The sequence below is a fragment of the Bufo gargarizans genome, chromosome 1 (genome assembly GCF_014858855.1).
Source record: "Bufo gargarizans isolate SCDJY-AF-19 chromosome 1, ASM1485885v1, whole genome shotgun sequence".
NCBI classification, from domain to species: Eukaryota; Metazoa; Chordata; class Amphibia; order Anura; family Bufonidae; genus Bufo; species Bufo gargarizans.
The window spans coordinates 174,390,702-174,401,803 of NC_058080.1; the positions used below are offsets into that span (position 1 = coordinate 174,390,702).

An 11,102-nucleotide genomic window follows, 5' to 3' on the forward strand; every position below is an offset into this window, starting at 1 on the left:
ATGGCTGTGCCTTGTATCGTCACATGGCCAAGGCAAAGCTGCAAGAAGGCTACGATGCTATTGCCAGCACCGAAGCCTTCTCAAACAGCTGATCGGTGGGGGTCCCAGGTGTCAAACCCCCACCATCAAATACTGATGATGTATCCAGATTGTAGGTCATCAGTAAAACATTTTTTAGGAAAACCCCTTTAAAAAAGTCAAACAAGAAGGATCTAGAACAGACACAATTAAAAGCCAAACATAGCAAACTCACGCTAAAAGTAATGCTCAGGGAAACAACAAGAAACAAACCTCAATGCTAGCAGTAAATAGAAGCAGAAGGACTACAGGTCTCAAGTCACACCGTCAAAACAAATAAGCTAGGAACAGGATACTAACAATACTAGAATTATGGATTCAAATGCACAGAGATCATGCTATACCCAGTGACTAAAAAGAAGAAAGCACAAACTTTTCAAGGAAGGCTAACCAATTAAAAACTTCTCAAATAAACAAGGCTGATCCTGATCAAGTGTAAGGCAGTTGCACAGCAATTGCCCCAATGTTAGTAAACAGGAGAAAATGAGACAATATGGATATCCACGCTGCTCGAAACAGCAATTTTAACATATTGTGACAGATTCACTAATCCTGACTAATGACTTAAACACCTAGTGTCACGGAAGGTGTACAGGAAACAAGACAATGCAAAATGAATATATGACTCACTGGATCCAAAACTAAGGAACAAAAGGGACACCCCTGCATAAGACCTGGCACTCTCCCTAACTGCTCAGCCTATGCGAACACCCCAATGGTGGATGATCGCATATCCTCGTACCTCGACTATATAATACCTGAATACCCTACAATAGTGAGGGGGCACGACCACCGGCTCCCTACACTAGACACGGAGGGAGTTGGGGTCACCTGGGATCCAGCAAACATAAAATCACAAATGAATGTACAACACTTATCTTGTAGAAGACTGGGAAATAGGATCAGCATGCACTCCAGGAAGTTGTATAAACCGCACACTAATGCATTATAGGGAGGAATTTAAAGGGATGCAATCAGTCCAACTACAAGACAGCTGAGAGAGGCTAACGAGATGAGGAACTGAAAACCAAAACAAAGCTCAAGGAGGAGGTTCTGAAAGGCATCTGTCAGAGCTTCTCAGATGTCTGGTTGTGACACCTAGCTATCCTATTCTATGGTACTGTATGTTTTTTCTCATGGCCTGTTTTTTTTGGAGCCCCTATGTTTCCTTCAGCTTTAACAGGTTGCAGGTCCATACACTGATCAACCATAATATTAAACCACCTATGACAATGGAACCCATGAAGGGGTGGGATATACCAGGCAGCAAAGTGGACAATCAGTGCTTGGATCTGTTGGTAGCAGGAAAACTGGGCAAAAGATAATTGTAATGGCTCAATGTCTGTTTCAGAGCATCTCTAAAATGGCAGATCTTGTGAGGTGTTCTACGTATGCAATGGTTAATCCCCACCAAAAGATGCCCAAGAAACTCAGCCAGTTGACTACCAAAAGGGTTACTAAACATGGCTTATTGATGTGCATGATTCGTGAAGGCTAGCCTATCAGTCTCACAGAAGAGCTACTGGACCATAAATTGCGGAAAAAAGTTTCTGCTGGACACCTTCAGGGGCATGTGGAGTCCAGTCCACAGAGATGTTCTGGTGGCACAAGGAAGATCACCACAGTACTTTAGGTAGGTGGTTTAAATGCTATGGCTGATTGGTGTATATGAAATAAATGTACACATAAAGCTTAGGGAGCCATTAATAGAATTCATCTAGGGATGCTATTTTTTTTTTTTTACTGTAAATCTTAAGCGAAGCTGAATAGTATTCTCATAGTACACTGAAACCTCTTTGACCACACAAAAGTGCAATGAAAAGTGGTCTTCTAGGGGATGGATCTTTTCAAGGAAGATGGCCATATATGGTGGAACTGAAAATATATCACAGGAAATCTGGTCTGGATAAGGGGGTGGTCTTCCCGAAGAGGTGGTCTTTTAGAGAGATTTCACTGTATATTTTAAGATAATAACGGATCCTAATTGTTTACAGCACAGACCATTACGAGAACTCAGACATATTGAGCAATTGTGAAATTCATCAATCAACATCCACAATTACTTAAAAAAGAGCCAAGATGTGTAATAATGGTCTCTAAAGAGTTAAAACTCTGCATGATGCTCACTGCAATCAAAGTGACCAATGTTCTCCTCTCCTGAGGGTCATCACCTCCTCCCTCCTGCCCTTTCATTTGACCTTTGGACAACTGACTTGCAGGGTTTTTGCTGGCCAGGTAGAGCACATAAAACAGCAGCAACCTGCAAGCTCCACTTCATTTGTGAACTATCCAGCTAAGCAGGACACAGAGGACCTGCTACAATGCCACGATTATACCACCAGGGTGTTCTATTTCTCCAGTCCATACTGTTCTTCTCAAGCACTTATTGTGTGAGTATAGAGCCTAAATAATGCAATGAATAACACATTTATTTAGTATTCTTTCTGCAATAATCCAATTTAATGACTGCAGCTATGTAAATGCACACACTTCCTACGTATGGACTAGAACTATTAACCGTAGCAATGTATTTATTTCTTTTAGCAAAATCTGGTGCCAAACACAGATAACTGCTGCATCTTAGATCAGCGATTTGTAAGTACATCTTAATTAAATATGAATATGTCTAAGAGCTCTTAAGTGTCTTTGGGTAAATGTTTCTAACGACTGTGTGATATTGCTGGTGAAACAGATGTATCCTGACAAAATGAAGCAGCCCCTTAGCATAAGTTTGATGCCACATGCCACTGGGGTTTGTGGTTGCATCCAGCTGCATCAGGGCTGCCACCTTATACCTTACTCTAATTCGTTTTACATGCCGTTTGATCATAGGGGGAGTACTGTCCAACCACATGTGGGGTCTCAGACTTTCTGAACACATACTACGAAGAAGTAGACGTAGATCTGCAGTATTTTGAAGGACTTCTAAATCAAATTAAAAATGAAACAACCACTACTACTGTAATTGTGACCGACATGCAACATTTAGGGACAAAACCCCAACCGCCTTCACAAGGTAAGGAAAATTACTTGTGTGAAGATTAACCGCTTATTATCTCTGTAAACATACATGCCCACCATTGTGGTCAGTGGTCTTTATTATAGAATATCTCTTCTTACATAGGGCCTAAAGACCCTACACAGAAATCAAGAAGCATGCTGGATGATATTACAAGATATGAGAGGACAGTTATAGACAACGAAAGGATCATACAGTAAGTACCCATAAGGACTGTTGTCTGCAGGAGTAGGTGTAGATCTGAAGCTAAGAGCAATATAGAAAAAGAGCATACAATACCTACATGGTCTAGTGTCTACATTTTTTGACAATATAAGGCCTCATGCACACGGCCATTGTTTTGGTCCGCATCCGAGCCGCCGTTTTGGTGGCTCGGATGCGGACCCATTCACATCCACATCCGTTGCTCCGTTCCGTGGCCCGGCTAAAAAAATATAACCTGTCCTATTCTTGTCCACGCTTTGTGGACATGAATAGGCCTTTATATTAAAGGCTGTCCGTTCCCGTTCCGCAAATTGCAGAATGCGCACGGACGCCATCCGTGTTTTGCTGATCCGCGACCGTGGTGGTCGTGTGCATGAGGCCTAATATAGAGAGATTTGTCAGCTGGGAAGTTAATTACTCATTCTTAATAGTTCTAGAAGTAAAGTAATAAGGAGCTACAAATAGGGGAAAAAGAGAAAGTTCCTTTAGTGTAAAAGAAGCAACACCTTGGAGCTACACTCACTAATACTTGAGGGAACTGTACAATGCCAGATTGCTATTCCATAAAGCTTTCCCCAAACTATTTATTTTATAGGTTTTCTAGAAAACCATGTAACATATTAATCATACACAATAATTAACTATGAAGATAGTATAGCCCTTATCACCACCTATTTGTTAACATAAAAAGATGTTTCACCCGTAATCTTCTATCTTATTTTATTATCCTATTTTGTATTATTCCATAGAGAACTACAAGACATGCTAAACACAAACGCCCAAAAGATTGTGCAGCTGAAACAGAAGATATCAGTTCTAGAAAGCCAGTGTCAACAACCTTGCAAAGATACTGTCCAAATCCAGGAGTACACAGGAAAAGGTATGGTTAAAGATTTGAGAAAATTCATAGACGTCTTGCGTCGGGGGAACTATAACCATCCAATACAAATCAGTTTATTCATTGCCTAAGAGAGCAGCACTCATAAACAAAGGTTTTTCTTTTTCTTTTAGATTGTCAAGAAATTGCAAATAAGGGCGCACGGACCAGCGGTCTCTATTATATCAAGCCTCTGAAAGCCAAGCAGCAGTTCCTGGTTTATTGTGAAATTGAGCCTTCCGGCAGTGCTTGGACAGTTTTTCAAAGAGTGAGTGAGAATACGTTGTAATGTTTATTAACGTGCAGTTGCAGAAAGACTCCTGACGTTATGTTAGAATCTCTATTGCCGTGCTACAGTCTCCTGTAAACTGCTGCAAGCAGCCCATAGTTCGAGCAAGCAGGGTCACTAGTTACTCGGGATATATACCAGCTATTGATTTTACTCAGATCTGTCTAAGTCAGGGGTAGGCAACCTCCGGCACTCCAGCTGTTGTACTTGCTTGCATACTTGCTCTACTCTTCTAAGAACTCTCATAGAAAGGAATGGAGCATGCTGGGAATTGTAGTTTCAGAACAGCTGATCCCTGGTCTAAGTGGTTTCTTTTTAGCTAATTTCCATTATACCAGAGCTGTGTCCCCCAGTTTAGTTACAATGGAGAACATTTACAAATCCTAGATTTAGGCTTATTGTCGCGTGACACATAGGGCACAACTACACTGTAACATGTGTCACGCGACAATTTTTATAATTATAGTCTATGATGTCGCACTGCGACATGTGACATGCTGTCACTGAGATGCAACAGTCGCAAAAAAATCAATTTTCGTGTCGCAGTCGCAGCATGTCGCAGTGCAACACCATAGACTATCATTATAAAAATTGTTGCGCGACATTACTGTGACAAAATGTTGTGCGACAAATGTCGTGTAGCCCTAGCCTTATCGTATCAACATTTTGTAAAAAAGTCACAAGTATAAGTATGATAATTTTTTTCATAAAAGACGTGCAACAGTTTGTAAATTTAAAACTGTAACTTGTTTCATACCAAGAGGGTGATGTGTCAATATACAACTTTTTGGGTCTTTTTTTGGAGTGTCTGCTGCTTTTTGTAGCAAAATTTCAAATTGTTGTAGCTATGTACTTTATAGTCCCCTTTCTAGTCATATTTATTACAAAGGTCCCATCAGTTTGTAGCCACCAGGGGACTTGAGTACACTGATGACTTTTTTGCGACTTAAATCTGGTTATAAATGTTGTCCCACCTGAAAAACATCTGGTCGTCCCTTAGTAAATGCTAATTAATGGGTTTGACACAAGCCTCACTAAAAATGGCGCACAAAGGTCATACATTTGTTGCCAATGCCTACTACCCTGACAAAACTGGCAAAATCACTCAATTTTTCTGGTGCCATGCTCTTGATACACTAAGCTCCAAGCAGACACTTTAAAATCTAAAAAAATAAAAAAATAAATAGCGCAGGAGACACATATTAATACATTACCCCCTTAGACAGCTTTCCAAAAGATACGCCAAATTTATCACAGTGGCTGATGCTGGATAATAATATTGGTAAATGACTAGACAGTTATTTTTCGCTTTACACTTATTATTAGTTGGCTTACCTTGCGGCAAAATTTTGTACCAAAAATTTGGTGCATGTTGTCATATAAAAGGCTGTGCCATTTCCAATAAGCCTTGCAATAAACCCCTTTACAGCTAAAACATATCTCTCACTTTATCTGCATCTAAATCCTCATCGGCAATTCCAAATGTTCCATTGAGTTTAATAGGAAACTATGTTGCAGGTGAAAAAATGCAGCCACACATAGAATAGACCCAATGAATTTGGCTAAATCTGCCTGCCGGTCTGTAATGTGTATAAAAGCAAGCCCAGTGCAGAAATCCAAAACCCATAGTGAGAAAACTCCTTCAAATCCATTTCAGACCTAGTCAATCATTTAGGACACAGTTTACTAAAAATGATTCACTGCAATAGATAATGTGGGAATCAGAACCATCTTTATGCAAGGTTTGTATAAATCCAAGGATCTACATAGCTAATACACCTAAAAAATTGCTGTTGGCTCCTAACTTTTTGGTATGTTTGATATTAAGATCTATGAAAGCTGTTTTTGCTGAGCCACTAAGGCTATGTCCACATCTTCATTCACATCAGCTTTACAGTATTCTGGTAGTCTGTTCTGGAAGAAGAGTAGACTACTGGAATTACTGTATCCGGCAACTCCCACTACAAAATGGACAAAGCTGTGTCGTTCCAGTGCCCACTCTAGGCGCTTGAGCAACTGTAGGTGGGAGTGATAGCTTATCAGATGTGGATGGCTTATCCTGAAGATAGGTCAACAATATAAAAGTACCCAAAAACCCCTTTAAAAGCTAACCTAGGACACAAAGCAGCTGTTCTTTACATTGAAATGGCCTTTGTCAGGAGATTCCTGTTTATCAGTTTGATCTGTTAAGATATAATAAGATCAGTCATAAATACGTACAGAAATACACAGTATTTTTTATTTCTATACTTCATTTTTTTTCCCAGAGGCTTGATGGCAGTGTGGACTTCAACAAGAACTGGGTCCAATACAAAGAAGGGTTCGGATATTTGTCACCAACTGACACAACAGAGTTTTGGCTTGGAAATGAAAAGATTCACCTTGTCAGCACCCAGTCTACCATTCCATATGTGCTGAGGATAGAGCTGGAGGACTGGAGCGGTCATAAGAGGTAATAAATGGAAATCATCTCCAAATATCATTGTATCTCTCAGTTTTAAAAAACCCAACGTTGTTAAAAAGTTTTCATACAGTGAGTCTTGTCTTGTTTTCTGCACTTGCCTATTTGAGAAACTTAAAATGTTACTTCAGATCTAGCAGATTAACCTGACTAGATAGAACATCAAAGTGCATCAAATGTGACAAACTAGCATGCATTGTATAAAAGTTTGGTGCTAGGCTTGTTAGACACATTTTTCTTCCATCCTTACACAACCTCCTGGCTGGTGACCTTATGTCACCTCATGACCTTATGTTACAGGATCATTTTTTACAGGGGTATTCCAGATTTTAGTTCTGGAAGCTAGGTTATCAATATGTAAAAGCTTTTAAGTATAAATACCCCTTAAGCATATTGACATATAAGTCTGATCAAAAATGTGGTGTTAATGGAGCTTTAAGACATACGGTAATTGGAATTGAAATGTGACACTTGGAAGTTCAAATGCACTCTAACTTAACATGGTCCTTCTTTTCTCCTGTATAGCACAGCAGACTATTCCACATTCAGATTGGGTTCTGAAAAGGACAATTACCGGTTAACCTATGCGTATTTCCTTGGTGGTGAAGCTGGTGATGCATTTGATGGCTTTGATTTTGGAGATGACCCCAGTGACAAGTTCTACACCTCTCACAATGGCATGCCGTTCAGTACCTATGACAAAGATAATGATCGATATGATGGAAACTGCGCTGAGCAAGATGGTTCTGGTTGGTGGATGAACAGATGTCATGCCGGTCACCTTAATGGCAAATACTACACAGGTAACAGTTTTATAGATAAACCTTTGCATGTAATTTCTGTAGATAGGACAGAATTCATCCAAACAAAAGGATATGATGGCTCAGTATAAATGTGATAATATACCCTATCCTAAAATGACTTTATTTCCCCCTGCGTGTCACATCCTCATACAGCCCTAGGCTTTATCTCAATAAATATTTCATTGGTCAGGGCTCATCTGACTTGTAAAGACTACTTACTTGTAAATACTATATGGAATCCATGGGGGTAATTGATCATGGCATTTATGTGTGTTTTTACGTGGCTCAATGCAATTTTATTTTAGGTGCACATGGCTTAGCAGTGGCCTTCCATGGACCAACAGATTTAAAGGAGTTCGCTCATGTCACACATTGATGGCATGTTACTAGGATGTACCATCCATGTCAGAGGTGTGGGTCCTACCTCTGGGACCTGCTCCTATTTCCTGAACGAGCCCCCAAAGTGAAGAAAGGTGGCCATGCATACAAGGTCCCCTCACCATTAACTGCTATGGGACTTGCAGAAAAAAAAAACGAGCGCCACTAATGTTAGTCTTAAAAAATAACCCTATGTTTCTTTATTTTTGAGTATATGCATTTGTTTATTTTGCTTATAGGGTTTGTCTCATTAAGATAACCAACTCCCATAGAGTCGTCATAAAAGGGAGGCTGTGTTTTAGCTGAAATAATACAAGAAAATTGTATGGCTGGCTGCAGAAATCCTTATCAGTAGTTATCACTTGGGGTTCTGCAACCTGACCTGTAGCTGTCAGGCAAGATTATTGAAAAATCATCTTGAAGGCTTTAAATAATTGTTTCCTCTTCCATTCCATTCAGGTGGCACCTACTCAGAGGCTGATAGTCCTACTGGTTACGACAATGGAATCATGTGGTCAACATGGCGCAGTCGTTGGTATTCCATGAAGACAGTGTCAATGAAAATCATTCCTTTGAATCGATACGGGGATGGTGGACAGCAGTTTTCAAAGGATGCAAAGGTCAATTTTCAGCGCCGTGGAGATTACTAGAATTCAGAATTTTTTACCTATTCCACATTGAACATTTGAGATAATATCAGCATCACACCATACCTCATGTCTCCAAGTAGATCACTGTTTACAATAAAAATTTAAATCATGGAAAGATCATTGCTGCTATTGCCAGTGCTGTTTTCTGCTGTGCTTCTTGTTTGCTTTAACTACTAAACTAATAACTACATGGATAGAAAGTAAACTGAAAAATACCCTAAATTTTCTTTAATGTCTCATATATTGAGACCAGGATATTGAAAGGGATTTCTGGGGCTAAAACATTGCAAACCTATTCTTGACCAATAAATGGGATCTGATTTCCATTTATTGAAACTCTGTTGTTCATCAGAATAAAAGTGTACAATGTTCTCCAGAGATCTATGCGTCCTCCAATGTATATCTTGGCCCAGTGGTGTACCCTTACGTGCAGCTGTGCCCATTACTGCAGTTCAGTCCTATACATATTCTAATGCATGTCTCAAAACCCAAGAAACAAATATTGATGGCCTATCCTGAAGATAGACGATCAATGTTTTAGTCCCGTTAAACCCCTGTAAGTTGAACAGCTGTAGTCCCTTAGGGTAGGACCAAACAGTTAGGTTTCTGCATGCAGTTTTTAGAAGCCAAAATCAGAAGCAGATAAAAAAAAAGAGAAAGTATAAAGGACAGATCTTTTTTGAATTCACTCCTGGTCTTGGCTTTCAAAACTGCATGCAGAAACCTGACCGTGTGGTCGTACCGTTATGTGTCTAGAAACACCTGCTTTGAAACTGTCATTACTTTACAAGGGTAGCAATAAATTTAACATCAATGAAGCATAATGGGTAAAGAATATTATTTCATAGATGGTAGTTAGGGATGAGCGAATTTCATATTTTGAAGTTCGTGTGTGGGTTCTTGTTCTGGTATTTACTGAATTGCGTTATGGATTCCATTAACACGGACCATAACGCAATTCCACAACGGAATGCATAACGGAATGCCGTTAGAGGCATTCTGTTATCCATTCCGTCATAATAGAAGTCTATGGTCTGCATAACGGATCCGTCTGGTTTACGTTATGCAGGAGAAGACTGCGTTATGGTCTGTGGTAACGGAATCCATAATGCAATTCATTAAATACCACAACACGAACCCGCACACGGACTTCAAAATATGAAATTTGCCCATCCCTAATGGTAATCAATCATATTTCAAAAATTACAGTTGACCATGACAACCTATGTTCAAGTTCTGGGGCATTTAGCGTAAAACTTTTTGGGTTTGTCTTCGCATTATGCACATCTGTAATTTCACTGCTTATTTATGGCCAAAGGGCAATAGTGTACTAAATATTGTGCCTGCATAATTACCTTACTTTGCACAAGTGGAGAAAGATTTGGCTAGTCATAATTAAAGTCGTCATTCACCACTCAATGGACTAAGGATATGGTCACACACAAGAGATTTATTGCAGAAATTTCTGAAATGGCAGAATTCTGTTATTTTGCTTCCGAAACAACCACGTTGACTTGTATGGAATAGATTTTCACTTGCAGAAATTTCTGCAAAAATTCTGCTGTACGTGAACATACACTAAGAAGCACCCAAAAATCTTTGTCACGTAGCCCTAAACTAAGTAAATAGCAATACACAAACTTTACATGCGCAAGAATTTAAAAAAGGCTTTATCTGGTTGTAAGTGCTATGCCTCTGCCTAAAGACTATGCCTTGAGGCTGCTGTGGCTTCTTCTTGCTGCGATGTGTAGAAGAGTTCCAATATTTTAATCTGTTGTTCTTTTTCATTGTAGGGTGGGGACATATAAATTGAAATTTTTGTAAAAGCTCCAGATTTGTGGAATATGGAATACACCAGATCTTTCAGTCTGAAAAATTGCACTATCTCCAGTAGAAAGAAGATACATTAAAAATACATTTAACTTTAAAAATAAAGTCTTTCTATTTTATTTCAAAAGGTATTCCTGATTGAGCAATATAGTAAATGCTACAAATATGTTGTATTTGATATGTTTTTCCACAATCTGATGATGAAAACATTGGAGGTCATTTATCACAGGTGCTACACTAGTTTTTGGAGTAAAAAAAAGTTTGAAGACCCCATTTTGCGACAATATCTTGTTGCTGTGCTCACCAGTTGGGAGTGTCAAGGGTGTAACACGGGTCAGGACATAAGGCCCGATGCATTAACCATTTTTTACGCCTGGATACAGGCATAAATAGGGGAGTGAAAACTTATGAAGTGAGGAGCACAGACGGCCAGCTGTCCGCCTAATTTATAAATTAGGCGATTTATCTGCCAGCACAGGGGGAAAAAGATATCGGCATCACATGTTGGTCTTT

At 39.5% G+C, this 11,102-nt stretch overlaps 1 protein-coding gene across 1 annotated transcript; it reads left to right on the forward strand.

Annotated features, from left to right (window-relative positions):
* Positions 1-2,342: 2,342 nt before the first annotated feature.
* FGG (fibrinogen gamma chain) lies at positions 2,343-10,716 on the forward strand. Its single transcript, XM_044300207.1, has 10 exons — positions 2,343-2,468; positions 2,623-2,673; positions 2,911-3,094; positions 3,203-3,293; positions 4,051-4,181; positions 4,313-4,446; positions 6,735-6,919; positions 7,454-7,731; positions 8,569-8,729; positions 10,553-10,716. The coding sequence occupies exons 1-10, from the start codon at positions 2,400-2,402 to the stop codon at positions 10,565-10,567; spliced, it is 1,299 nt and encodes a 432-aa protein (XP_044156142.1). The 5' UTR covers positions 2,343-2,399; the 3' UTR covers positions 10,568-10,716.
* The last annotated feature ends 386 nt before the right edge of the window (positions 10,717-11,102 follow it).

What these genes read in the sequence shown, in the direction of transcription:
- FGG (XM_044300207.1), top strand. Translation starts at nt 2,400, where the DNA reads ATGCCACGATTATACCACCAGGGTGTTCTATTTCTCCAGTCCATACTG. An exon ending in TCTTCTCAAGCACTTATTGT is followed by an intron (nt 2,469 to 2,622) that starts GTGAGTATAGAG and finishes TATTTCTTTTAG; the next exon opens with CAAAATCTGGTGCCAAACAC. An exon ending in CTTGGACAGTTTTTCAAAGA is followed by an intron (nt 4,447 to 6,734) that starts GTGAGTGAGAAT and finishes TTTTTTTCCCAG; the next exon opens with AGGCTTGATGGCAGTGTGGA.